The 12977-nt window shown below is 48.9% G+C and overlaps 6 protein-coding genes across 6 annotated transcripts; 4 read left to right on the forward strand and 2 right to left on the reverse strand.

The window, feature by feature from the left end:
* Positions 1 to 126: 126 nt before the first annotated feature.
* PPTG_05985 (hypothetical protein) lies at positions 127 to 2852 on the forward strand (the record flags this gene model as incomplete). The annotated part of the gene is made up of 4 exons (XM_008899735.1): positions 127 to 1067; positions 1155 to 2280; positions 2343 to 2393; positions 2475 to 2852. The coding sequence occupies 4 exons, from the start codon at positions 127 to 129 to the stop codon at positions 2850 to 2852; spliced, it is 2496 nt and encodes an 831-aa protein (XP_008897983.1).
* A 470-nt stretch (positions 2853 to 3322) lies between these two features.
* Positions 3323 to 3742, reverse strand: PPTG_21798 (hypothetical protein; the record flags this gene model as incomplete). Its single annotated transcript, XM_008899983.1, has 1 exon — positions 3323 to 3742. The coding sequence occupies one exon, from the start codon at positions 3740 to 3742 to the stop codon at positions 3323 to 3325; it is 420 nt and encodes a 139-aa protein (XP_008898231.1).
* A 1538-nt stretch (positions 3743 to 5280) lies between these two features.
* Positions 5281 to 6057, forward strand: PPTG_05986 (hypothetical protein; the record flags this gene model as incomplete). The annotated part of the gene is made up of 1 exon (XM_008899736.1): positions 5281 to 6057. The coding sequence occupies one exon, from the start codon at positions 5281 to 5283 to the stop codon at positions 6055 to 6057; it is 777 nt and encodes a 258-aa protein (XP_008897984.1).
* Positions 6058 to 7202: 1145 nt separating this feature from the next.
* Positions 7203 to 8042, forward strand: PPTG_05987 (hypothetical protein; the record flags this gene model as incomplete). The annotated part of the gene is made up of 1 exon (XM_008899737.1): positions 7203 to 8042. One exon carries the CDS (start codon positions 7203 to 7205, stop codon positions 7965 to 7967), a length of 765 nt encoding a protein of 254 aa, XP_008897985.1. The 3' UTR covers positions 7968 to 8042.
* A 1013-nt stretch (positions 8043 to 9055) lies between these two features.
* PPTG_05988 (hypothetical protein) lies at positions 9056 to 9960 on the reverse strand. Its single transcript, XM_008899738.1, has one exon. The coding sequence runs from the start codon at positions 9733 to 9735 to the stop codon at positions 9145 to 9147; it is 591 nt and encodes a 196-aa protein (XP_008897986.1). The 5' UTR covers positions 9736 to 9960; the 3' UTR covers positions 9056 to 9144.
* A 1761-nt stretch (positions 9961 to 11721) lies between these two features.
* On the forward strand, positions 11722 to 12404 carry PPTG_05989 (hypothetical protein). The gene has a single exon (XM_008899739.1). It carries the CDS (start codon positions 11732 to 11734, stop codon positions 12263 to 12265), a length of 534 nt encoding a protein of 177 aa, XP_008897987.1. The 5' UTR covers positions 11722 to 11731; the 3' UTR covers positions 12266 to 12404.
* The last annotated feature ends 573 nt before the right edge of the window (positions 12405 to 12977 follow it).

Raw genomic sequence — 12977 nt, forward strand, 5'->3', positions numbered from 1 at the left:
AAATGGATTGTACTCACAAAACGAACAAGTAAGTGGATACTATCCACGTATTATTCAGGTACTTTCAGGTATTAACCAGAATTTACATTATCTTCGTCATTCAGATACAACTATCAGCTCTTATTGATGGTGGCGATGGATCAGTATGGCTGCGGCCAGCCCGTTCAATACTCGTTACTGGAGACAAATGCGGACTGGCACATGGCGAAGTGTTTGGATCATTTCAAGCGAGCTAACGACAGCTGGCGCTTGGTGCGGATTGTTATCGTGGACAAGGATATGCGAGAGGTGGAGGTCATCCGACAGAAGCTTCCAGAAGCCCGTGTTCTACTATGTCACTTTCACGTTATCAAGTGGCTGCATGAAACAATTCGGAAATCCAGCAAGTACGGGCCTTACGAGGCTGCTGTATTAAATCAACTCCGACACACTATTACCAATATGACCTATGCGCGGTCCGATGAAGTGTACGAAGAACACCGAGCTGAGTTCAAAAGTTTGTCGATGAGAGGTGGCAGGCAAGAATTGTGGGACTATTTTGAGAAGAACTGGGATAATTGCAAAGACACGTGGGTTATGGCGTACCGGATGGAGTTGCCTCACTTCAACAATCACACGAATAACCGCGTGGAAAGCCTGTTCAGCAAAGTGAAGCAGCATCTGAAGGGCCATATCACTATGAACGCCAGTTTGGAGGCTCTCTTGTATCAGCGGCGCAAGAAGGAGGAGTACTACGCCAAGGTGGAAATGCCTGGAACATTGCGGGACTTTACGTACTCTGAGGAAATGAATATCGTGCTCGGGATGACGACGAAATGGGTGGCAGCCGCAATCAGGTCCCAGTACGTTGCGGTAGACCCTGTGATTGTAAGCTCGTACACAGTAGTGGACAATGGACCGACCGTCACCCTCCGAAACGAAGACCACGAGTGTTTACTGCAGAAGGAGACGTTCAAGTGTGACTGCGAGTTCTCACAGACCATGCAGCTACCTTGCCGACACGCGATGATCTGGAGAAAGTCGAGAGGAGGTCCATTTGTGGTTCCTTTTGGCGCTATCGGATCCAGGTATGTTCCAGTAGTGTCCATGTTTTTACCAGGTATCACTTGGGTATTGGCCAGTTATTGACCAATTTTGGGTTGTGGATTTTGTAGGTGGTACGGACGGAGCCGCTTATCAACTCAGGGATTGTCGAAGGTGGCCAAACCGTTTGTTGCCAAGGTTTTCAAGGGAGATGATGCAGCTATCTCCCGGGATCGAACTGAAAAAGAGAAATTTCGTCGTGCTCAGCAAGCTTTCGGACGAATCAGTGGAGAGCTTGCTCGGTTAGGAGATGAAGCTTTTGACGCGGCAATGGACCAATTCGAGGGGTGGTGGCACAACCTTCGTCAAGGTCAAATCTCAATGACGCCTTGCCATGAGCAGACGGAAAATCGTGATAACGACGGCTCTAATGATGGTGGCAATGCTTGCGGTGGGGAAAATGCTGAGGATACAAGTAGTGTTGCTCAAGCTATTAGCGGTGGTGGTGGTTCGCCATCTTCGGGCGAGTCGGAGGATCTACCAATAACTCAGCAAACTGCGGTGTCGACTCGACTAGTGCGCAAACCAGACGTACCTGTCAAGATCAAACTCAATAGCAGAATTGTTCCAGTTGGACGGCCCAGACTCAACAGAAAGGAACAGCGAGCAAAGGCTAAGGCTGATCTGAAGGAGTACAATCAAGGCATGAAACCGCGTGGTTTACTCCGGGATCGCGACGTGTGTGAGGTGGTTAGTGCTTTGAAAGCGATTCAGCCGGGTATCCTCGAAATGGGAGCGTTTCTGGCGACTTTTCAAGTGCTAGGGAAGGCCACACCGAAACTGTCAACGGCTTGGCGGCATCGTACAGACATCGTCGCGGACAATGTGCGCTACCGACTCCCCGAAGAGACCGTCAACCGCGCATTTAAGTTGCTGAGCGAGTCGAGAACTGGAAAGAAGGATGAAATTCAGCTGGACAGTGATGGTGAAGGCGTAGGTGACGAAAACGGCTATGTATTGGTTGTGGAAAAGGTTGGCACGTATTCAAGAGAGCAAGTGGAGCAAATGAAGTGGATGTGGAATATGCAGGATACCTGTCGCCGAGGAGTGCTTCTTTGTACTTGGCTGAACAACGAAGTGAAGACTCTTGTGGATGAAAAGGTGGCCGTGAGCGTGGCATTTGACAACTTTTTGAAAACCTGGCCATACCTGGTCATACCTGGATTTGGATTTGACATCACCTACGCGGACTCTGAAGTATCCGAGGTTCAACTTGGCTCAACAACGCCACTAGGCGTGTCTTCTGTGTATTTTTGAAGACGTACAAGAACAATGCCACCGTTATGATACCTCCGGTCAAGAAGCAGACGGTGAAAAAACCGACCAAGAAGGAACCAGTCCTCGCAGAGCAGCAACTGCTGCAAATTCGCAATTGCTTGGATTCATGACAGTTCGTCTTGATGCCTATCAACTTGAGTGGCGTTCACTGGGTGTGTTTGGTGGTGGATGGAATCGCTAAAAAGATCCAGGTTTACGACAGTGCTGGTTCCGCCATGTACCTCAAGCGCTTGAAGAATATTGCGTCTGAGATCGCATCTACATTGCCAGACATGTATGAGGAGATCGTCTTCGACGGACCTCTGCAGAAGGATGGCGACAGCTGTGGTGTCTTTGCGTGCCTCCAGCTATGGAAGTCCGTGTCGAGCAAGGCACCGACGGACGTGTCCGAGTCTGGCGTTATCAAGCTGCAAAATTTTGCAGGCTATTCTAAAGGTGAAGCGTCGCTCGTAGTTGAAAAGGTAGATGCAACGGTAAATGTTGGAGTGTAACCAATAATACCTCGTATTTACCTGAAAGATACATGTTTTCTTGCTAGCCAAATTTGCCAAACTTATGATGTAGGATTGCCGACGAAGGATGTCCTTCACCACTTTGACTTTTGTCCAAGTTGCGCACACATGACTTTTCCAGGTATTTCGACAACAAATACCTGCGTAATATTTGGGCGGTAATGTATTCCGTCAAACGAAATCGAATTGGAAATCACTGGATTAATACATATGATATACCTGGATCTGAGTAAACCTACACCTATTTCCATGTCTGGGAAACCTGGACTCTAAGAGCATCTCCACCGGCTGTGAGTAAAAATAAACTTAAAGTACGCACAAAACAATCCGGTAGGATAAAATTTTCGACGTAGACAGGGCTTCGCTGCACTGGTAGCTGCCTCAAAATGAGCAAACGTAAATTTGACCCCCCTCTCCCCATCTGAACATGGAGATCAACAGTTCTGCGCTCAAGCTTTTTCACCTCTTCGACGACGAGGAAAGCGACGTGCTTGCTGTTTTAGCGGCATATGCCACCGTTGTCCAACCGCCGCCAGCTGCGCGCGGATCATCAACAGGACGAAGCGCAAACGTAGGCCGAGAAGCCGTAGAGGGTCATCGCCGTCTCGTTCAAGATTACTTTGCTGCGACGTCAGAGAGGCGTTGGAGTTGCTGCTGTTCTCGTTTCCTACAGAATGAGCACTGGCTGTCGGGATTGGAGGCGATGCAGTAGTGGCTACGGCGTCTTGAGCGAGTTGTAGGGATGGAGTCAATGGCGTGAGGGGTGTTGGCGGGGCGGCTAACGTTCTCTGGGCCAGCTCCAGCGACGGAGTTTGGCTTGGAGACATCATGCTGCGCGCGAGTTCTTCGTTGGATGGCGATTTGCGCATAGCTCTACGCAAAGCTCCCTCGTGAGCAAACTTGCTCAAAAATCCCGCGTGAGTAAAATCAAACGTAATTTGCTCAAAAATTTACTAAACCGGTGGAGTGGACCAAACTAAATATTTGAGTAAATTTGGCTAGAAAAGAGCCAAAATTTAGTTTTACTCACAGAGATGCTCTAACGCCTGCCTATAAGTAATGTAAAAATAAATAAATGAAGGACCTCTATAGAAGCACCGTCAATTAATATACCGATTGTTACAATTATATTATAGACCAATGAAACTCAGCATTCATAGGAACAAAGTTCGAGTTCCCCAGTACGAACACCAACTGGAACAGCACGATTGAATCGTGTGCAAACAATTGTGTCGCGCTGATTATTGGACAGCTCTGGCTCGATATATCGAGCACCCCGGTGGATTCGAACAAGTTTTGCTCTCCACAGCTTCACGCTTGGGCTATTAGAATGCTCTGACTACCTTATTGCAACTTTCGCTCCGTGCTGCCAGTTTATCCTCCTTGCTTATTGTTGCTGAACCTGGAGCAGGGAATCGATGACAGAAACAACCACAAAGCCAGCCGAGCGACCAACATGGTGCCGGGAACAAGTGTAATGGGCGCCTAAAGGCTTCATAACTGTTTTTGGTCTGCTGGATTTAAGGTTTGCTGGTGGTTTGATCAAACCATGACGCACCCGCACAATTCGTTGCTGGACACGATGACTACAAGTTGTAGTCCGTGTAATTGTGTTCAGGTGGTACCCGCTATCGACGACAGCCTATCGTTAAGCTGCGAAACCTCGCACATACCGATTTTGCAGACCACCTGTCCATGAACGAAAGGGGGCTCTGGAGAAAACAATCGGAAATGCGTTGTAACTAGATGGTTTCGAAGTGAGCACGCATTAACGAATGTACAACTAGGAGTCGCAAATGGAGTACCTTTTAAAGTATTATCAGCGGAAGCGATGATTAATAGTGAATAACGGCGCGAATGCTGGAGCTAGGACCCTGGGTTAATTTCGGCTTTCTATCAGTGTTAACGTGCTCCTTATGACAATGCCCTCTTATTGGGAACTTCGAACTCCATATACATGTATGCTACAGACGCCGTCGCCAGTCAGCCAAAACAAACCCGAATCGAACGGATCTCATCGGCTGGAAAAATGGAAACCCAGGATCATATCCGAACAGGACCGATGAGGACGAACGAGTCGGCTGATACGTTGCAGTTCTGCTGGTATCGAAACATGTTCACCGACAACGGTAAGCTTGCCCGGCACATTTACCAGTTGCCGGGCTCTACGTGGATAGTCTGCTTTACTTTTGTTGTGCATTCGGTGGACTGCCCTGGACCACCAGCAAACAAATCCGGTGATTACACTTACGCTCGCTGCACCACCGCAAACGCCAACAACCTCAAGAACAACTCCCGGTTTTCAATCCTCAGTAAAGGCTGCCACTATGAGCCAGGTTCGCCTCACAATACCACAGTCACTTGCTCATTTGCTTAGGCATTGACACATCCGCCCCTAGCAAGGACTATGTTGCGTGTCGCTTTCCTCGTTGTTATCACTGTGGCTGCCGCTTGCGGCGTTTCCCCAGTCCAAGCGGGCGGGGCACTGCAGAGCGAGGGATATCGTCACTCCATCGAACAGCTACAAGTTGGTGAATACTACAAGCCTTCTGTTGTTGAAGGATCTGGTGTTCCAAACACCACAGCATTATTCCACCGTTCCCCATGTCCGGCACTTAACGCGCTGGCCAACCACGGCTATCTACCTCGCAACGGGCAGGACATTGCTAAGGGCGTATTGAAGGCTGCGATCATGAGCGTGTTCAACATGGCCAATGACACGGCTACCACGCAAGTTGGTCAAGTTCCCGACGTCTTTTCACTCGACTTTTTGAGTAAGCACAACGCCCCCGAACATGACGCGTCCCTCGTGCATACGGACGCGTATTTCGGCCACGACCCGATGGAGGTGAACATGACACTGGCCGACGACGTGTTCAGTCGTGCTGACAGCAATGACAGGATCAATACTACTGCGATCGCCCGGGTTCGGAAGGATCGTGCCTCATTGTGTGAGACCTCTAACCCGGAGTGCACCTTTGGGGAAGGCGAGAAAAAGAAGTCATTCTTGCAGGCGGCCTTGCTTCTCAAGGCGTTGGGTGAAGGTGATTTCATTTCTGTCGAACACGCGAAATCGTTCCTTGTCGACGAAAAAATCCCTGCTGACTTCGTGAAATCCAAAGAACCCGTCTCACTGGCAGTACTCAGTGCGAAGTCGGCTGAGCTCGTTGCATTGGCGTCGTAAACGAGGTTTGACAAACGATTGTTCGCGAATCAGTAAAACAACATTGCATTGAATGCGCTTTATCGTTTTTAAAGCAATAAAAGTTGAACAGTGACTTTCGAGCAATCCTCTAGCCAGTTTAAAATTGTCTCGAAAATGCAACGTCGTCTCTTCAGCGTTGTGCAGATAGCGAATGAACAAAGAATTCGTTCGCCTAGACGTGGGCGTGTAAACGATTGCAAAGAGGAGTGTATTGTGCTACTTTGACACCTTAGTTCCTTCTAGAAATTACGTTACTGCCATTGAAAAACTATTTCCATTATGAGACCCACATTGCTTGCAGTCGGTTTTATCGATTCAGACGTGTATAAGTGTACCAAATCGGAATGATTTTATACTTTTTTCGCCAAAAAGTACACGCAAGTTTAAAAGTCCTTTCGGAAAATGATTGGTGGCGATCATCCCGATAACTCTACAGCAGCGACAGAAAATCGTTTCATAGATGCGATCCCATGGCGCTTAGACGCTTTACTCAGGTAGCGGAGCACCGAAGGACGCTGATTAATAAAAATTAATCAATTCGAGCACCACTGCAGTGCATCCTGTCAGTTGACGTGGATACTTGCCGTAATCACTACAATGCTACTGTTCCCGTTGAAGCTCTTTTTAAAAAAAGGCATAAGCACTTTTTGGCTCGTAAAAATCCCCAGTTTGCTGATAATTGTCCTGTTCCGATGTAAATAGTCATGAGTTCGACAACCAGTGCGTTTCACTGTGACGCATATTTTTTTAATGACATTGAACACTCAGCAATACTTTGCTTCGTAACCAGCTTCGGTTTGTGTCTGAATCTCGATCAGCTTATGCTGGTGATCTGACGCACTGTGAATGGGGACATGTTGTCCCATTTAGGTAAATGAAGTTGAACTGTATCTTACAGTGATGTGGCATCGGGGATACCCCTTTACTTAAATGAAAGGGTTAACGCAATCTGCAGCGTCTGGAGTCCAGACTGGACCACCAGCACAGCTAAGATGGTGTCTCTAAGACCGATTCGGTCACCGAAACAAGAACTGCAATACCTTGCAGTGCTGTAGACCAGTTTCACTCTGCTCATTTAACAATTCGCCCCGACTTGCAACAAAATACTTTTTCTTCAACTAGAAATGTTCCGCGCTACGTTCGTCGCTGCTATCGCTTTCCTTGCCTTGACCGACATAACGTCGGTGCAAGCACAAAACGAGGCTTGCGGTGATTCCTCCGTAGAGCTGCAAGTTGGCGAATACTACAAACCCTCTGTTACTGAGGGATCAGGAGTCCCTTATACGACGGCTACTTACCGCCGTTCACCATGTCCAGCACTCAATGCGCTTGCCAACCACGGCTATCTGCCTCGTAATGGTCAGGACATCACGAAAAGTGAGCTGAAAGCCGTGATCATGGATGTGCTCAACAGTGCGAATGATACGGCAACTGTACAGGTCAATCCAGTGCCGGAGATTTTCTCACTTGACTACCTGAGTCGCCACGTTCTACCGGAGCACGATGCTTCTCTGGTACGCACCGACGTTTACTTTGGTCACGATCCGATGGAGATTAACACCACACTTGCTGAAGACTTCCTGGCGCGTGGTGGTGCCAGTGGAAAGATCAACACGACTGCGGTGGCTCACGCTCGCGCGGACCGAGTGACGATGTGTGAGGCCATCAACCCCGAGTGCACGTTTGGTGCCAACGAGAAGCAGACGGCATTCCTGCAGGCGGCACTACTGCTTACGGTTCTTGGTCAAGGTGACTATATCTCTGTTGACCACGCAAGATCGTTCCTAGTCGACGAGAAGATCCCCAGTGACTTCGTGAAGGCGGCGGAACCAGTATCGGTAGCGACGCTCACGGCGAAGTATGTGGAGCTAGTGTCACAGGCCCCTTAAAATTCACGTAGTAACTTACTGAAGGCGAGGAAAACGATAAGATGACAAGTAAATCGGAAAATTTACCACATGACGTTAGTATCCATAGATAGAGATGGCCGTGAAAACTGCAAGACTACGTGATAGAGAACACGGGAGGTGTAGCGTTGCCGCGCTACAGTGCATCGGTAAGTATGCAGGATAATCGATGCTCATAATCGTTGACTGCGTGGGCTGTTGACGTCGATCGGGACCATAGCCACGGAGCAAAACCGATGAAGTACTGCCGTGTTGTTTGGATTTTAGAGTAGCCTAGCATAGTACTTGACACGTTTCGAGAGGTGTGCACTACGACGCTAAAACGAGAATGAGCTTATGACTTCAATGTGAATAGCTTATCACGTTGGCGTTGGGCTCTTCAACCGAAGGATACGTTCATACCGTTGTGGCGCGACCGATCGTCTTCAAAGTGGAAATTTTCCTGATACATTGCGGTGAGCACTTAATAGATGGGCGGACGTGAGGAATGGCATTGGGTGGGAGAGAAAGACCGGTCGATATGCGAAAAACCCGCCAGTTGAGGAGTTGCGAAATGGGAGAAATTGATAATCCTGTGTGCTATGACGACCTTGATCCCTTTCACCCGTGATGAGGAGATGGTCTTTTTCGGAGGGTAAGCATTGGACGTGGTTCTTTTAACGGCTCTTACCATAAAAAGGTCGAAATTGACTTGACGGCGCGCATTTGATTGAAAAACGGATTTTCCGATACAAAAGTCAAGTGAAACCCGACGAGGGCCACATGAGCTCCAACATGAGCTGAAGCACCACTTGAATCAAAAGTGCACATAGCGATACGAACGGCGGAGACGACCCTCCGACCCCGAAAGGATGCGATCAAGCAAAGCTGATCCTGAGCCTGGTCACATGTACGGCGACGACGGCACAAACTTGATTGAAGTCGCGGCGTCATCGGATACGAGGCCTGACGATGGTGTAGGCATGGGTAGACTTCTCTAGTGCAGAAGTGCAGCTCCGTGATATCAACGCATCGATGCATGGAATAATGAGACTGTGCCGTTATTTTGGGAGAAGGTGGCAGTTGTCGGAGCTGAAGATGACGGAATGGCGAAAGCGCTGGTTTCTGACTCGAACATACATTCAGCGTAAGCTTAGATCTATTAAAAACGGGTGCAACCTCAACTAAATCGCGATCCAAAGTTCGTATCCATAGCTGTGTTATACTCGACGTCGTCCACATCCAATAGGAAGTCGCTATCTTGAGTGTACTGCAGCGGCTCGTCGTGCTCGATCTCACTCGGGTGGAAGTTGTCGAGGAACTCGAGCAGTACGGCGTGTTCTCTGGCATCGAATGGTGGGGTGGTCATGGGCTCCATCATGGATGCGTCTTGGATCTGATCACTCGAATCTTGGGACGACTCGGCGCTCTCGATACTGCCCCTGTTCTCTTTGAGTTTGCGGCGCTCGATCTTCTGGCGATACTTCTGGGCGTGTGTCATGGTTTGTCGGGTGGTTCGTGTACCAACGTGATCGGCAATGACCTTCCAGGGCCCAGACGGATAAAGCTCTAGGCCCTCGAGGAATCGTTCGTGCTCGTCGGTTGTCCAGAGGAGAAGACTCCTCTCGCTGGGCGGGTCTTGACGACGAGATCGCCGTCTTCGCTTGGATCCATTCGTCTCGTCGGCGCGAATGGGAATCCGGATCAGTTGCTGTTGATCCTCGCTGTCTCCTTCGAACAGCCCGCTCTGAACGACTTCCGATATGGTCATAATAGACTTGTAGTGGTGTAGGTAGTACTGCTGCGTAGTGGTAAGGTGCGTTGCCGTGTGTGTTTATCACGGAGTAAAATGTGAAGTGAGACTCAAACAAGCATGTGGTCTCGTGCTCATAAGCTGCACCGCGTTGCATTTTGCCAGGCGGCTCCGACATAGTGCAGTGTGCGTACAGCTGTGTCCTTTCCAAGCTGGCAGCATCTGAAGATATAAGTCCCTGGCTATTATCCAGATTTATTTCTTAAAGCGAGTGGCACGCAGCTACCGCTGAATTGATCGGTAAACGTCGGACAAAGGAGAGGATACACCCTCTGAATCAACAAAGCGCTGACTCAAGGGATAATCACCCGGAACTACTTTCGTCGGAGTGGGATAAACCGGTTAGATGTCCGCTTTTAGTTGTGTGTTTTTAAATGAGATCCTACTAACCCAGTTCTTTTTCGGTCTCTTTGGACAAACCACACCAACTGCATCTGGGTCATTTACGATCGACTAAAAAAAGTGGATTTTGGAGCAGAAAAGTGCCCAGCTCATGTGGACCAAAAGTACGGATCACACATTGAAGTTGGTCATGCGAGTGTCGATTTTATTGCCGATGCTCTGTTGCTGGCGCTGTGCGCTCTTGTGTGGCTTTGATCTTGCTTCGTACGAGCTATGTAGGCCTCCCATCTTGCGCCCCCAGCCCAACGAAAAACGGAACCCAGCGGGTTAGGACACAAATCTTAATCACGGCCACTTAATCAAACCTGCTGTTTCATGTTGCGCTGCGTGTTTCCGCTCGGAGTTCTGTCTCGCTAGGAAAGCTGTGTGTGCGTGTGCTACCAGCCAGCTGTGTAGGCCCCCACCGTTCGTGCCGCGACCGAGAAGGGTGGCACCAAGTCTACAAGCACCAGTTTGTTAGAAGAGAGCCGTCGCAGGACGGAACGGTCGTGCGGGGCTCAGCTGAGGTGGTGTCACCTGCGAGTAGCAACCAGCAGGAGAAGAGATGCTAGTATGGAAAGGCTTGTCGTCTTGATCATTGCAAAGTTTGGGACTCAAATCGCTTGCACAGCGAACTCGGCAACCCAACATCGGTGTAGATGTATCCAACGATACTTTGTATAGTGATTAGCTTCAAGTTGCGCTCACCAGTTCGCCAATGCGACTGGTAGGTGTGAGTGGGGCGTACCGGGCATTAAATGCGTCGGTAAAAGTAGGTATGGAGTTAAAACTTGCGATGGACCTGTTTTCTACGTATATGTGTAGTTGTGGAGATTTGTATTGTAGGCCGAGGGTTGCGAATTACGTGAAAGTCATCGAAACTATAACCTGTGGCCACCCGTAAAGAGTTGTATTTTAATAATTAAATAGACTACCTTCTCTCTCTCACGCTTTAAAATAATGATAGAGAGAGAGAGATGATAGTCTATTTATCTTTCTAGCAAGTTGTTGTATTAATAGTAGCGGTACCAATATGGATAGTATGGTATCGCGTAAGCCATGAAGACTCTGGAATAGCTGAAGGATTGCCAGACACTTTGAAAAGATGTTCAGCTTGTAAACAACGATGACGAGATAAAGTGCCTAACCCGCTAGTTTCTCAAATCGGCTGTATTGGGTGTTGAGTACCCAAATGCAACTCATCATGATGCTATCACCACGGGTGCAGAGATTTTTTTTATAAAAATAAAAACTGCATGTAGCAGTCCAGCCTCAATTTTGAAAATCTCTAAATAAATAGTAACACGGTCGCTCCTAGTTTTCCTAAAACAACGTTGATACAAGTTGTAGTTCTCGGAAACAGGTCTGTACAAATAAGAGAACCACGGAGTCTGTAGATTGCGGATTGGTCCGTCACGGACCAATCGGCGATCTACATATGGATTCCGGTTGGAATGGGCAAACGTCTTATCGTTATGCACATCTGTGGTAAAAGCAACATGGCTCTGAACGGGCCAACGCATCGGTCCTCAGTTTAGAATTGTCCCAGTAGACCAACAATCAGCAGCCCAACATGGCAATTTCAGAAACTGTGCAGAGCGCCTTATTTGTAGGAGACGACCACGACCAGCAGTTGATTCGCCTCCCAATTCGAGCTGCCGAAGCTTCCCAGTCGAAACGAAGGCGGCGTTCTCGTCGCCGCGACCCGCCGACCGAGAGAAGTCGACTCCTATGGAAAGTCGACGAGCACGACCGATTCCTCGAGGCACTTGAGCTCTACCCGGCCGGACCCTGGAAAGCGATCGCAGACTACATCGGGACGCGAACGGCACGTCAGACCATGACACATGCTCAAAAATATCGACAGAAGATCGAGCGGCGGAAATTGAAAACACGCAAAAAGAGCATCGATCCTTCTAACGACACGTCTTCGGAAGAAGAGATCATCAGCTCACCAAGAGAAAAGCTGAGAGCTACAGCAACAATTAGTCTGCAGGACGAAGCCACAGAATTCTCGGTGCTGTTGGAGTTCGTGAACAGCTTTCAGCCAAGCGAGATCGAGCGGCCAACTCCTCTTCTGCACTTCGCGGATTGTGCTTTATGGTGATTTCTACTAAAATCTCACACCACAGGTGAACTGGGTTTACCGACGGTCGGTAAACCTCGTTGACTTTTAGGATAAATCACGAACGTAACTTGTAAACAGTGTTGTTTCCCCAAAGATATATAACTCCAGCATGTTGGTGTTATCCAGTTGTCTATAATGATTCGTTTATAATTGCAGACCACACCTCCGCGTACCGGTAGTTCTAACGGTCAATTCCTGATAACTCAAACGAATACTTTCGCTACAAGCACCTCTTCTCCTGCTGGTTGCTACTCGCAGGTGACACCACCTCAGCTGAGCCCCGCACGACCGTTCCGTCCTGCGACGGCTCTCTTCTAACAAACTGGTGCTTGTAGACTTGGTGCCGCCCTTCTCGGTCGCGGCACGAACGGTGGGGGCCTACACAGCTGGCTGGTAGCACACGCACACACAGCTTTCCTAGCGAGACAGAACTCCGAGCGGAAACACGCAGCGCAACATGAAACAGCAGGTTTGATTAAGTGGCCGTGATTAAGATTTGTGTCCTAACCCGCTGGGTTCCGTTTTTCGTTGGGCTGGGGGCGCAAGATGGGAGGCCTACATAGCTCGTACGAAGCAAGATCAAAGCCACACAAGAGCGCACAGCGCCAGCAACAGAGCATCGGCAATAAAATCGACACTCGCATGACCAACTTCAATGTGTGATCCGTACTTTTGGTCCACATGAGCTGGG

Source organism: Phytophthora parasitica (genome assembly GCF_000247585.1).
Source record: "Phytophthora parasitica INRA-310 unplaced genomic scaffold supercont2.8, whole genome shotgun sequence".
Lineage (NCBI taxonomy): Eukaryota > Oomycota > Peronosporomycetes > Peronosporales > Peronosporaceae > Phytophthora > Phytophthora nicotianae.

Excerpts from the sequence above, each read along its gene's own strand:
- PPTG_05988 (XM_008899738.1), bottom strand. The coding sequence starts at position 9,735 with ATGACCATATCGGAAGTCGTTCAGAGCGGGCTGTTCGAAGGAGACAGC.
- PPTG_05989 (XM_008899739.1), top strand. The coding sequence starts at position 11,732 with ATGGCAATTTCAGAAACTGTGCAGAGCGCCTTATTTGTAGGAGACGAC.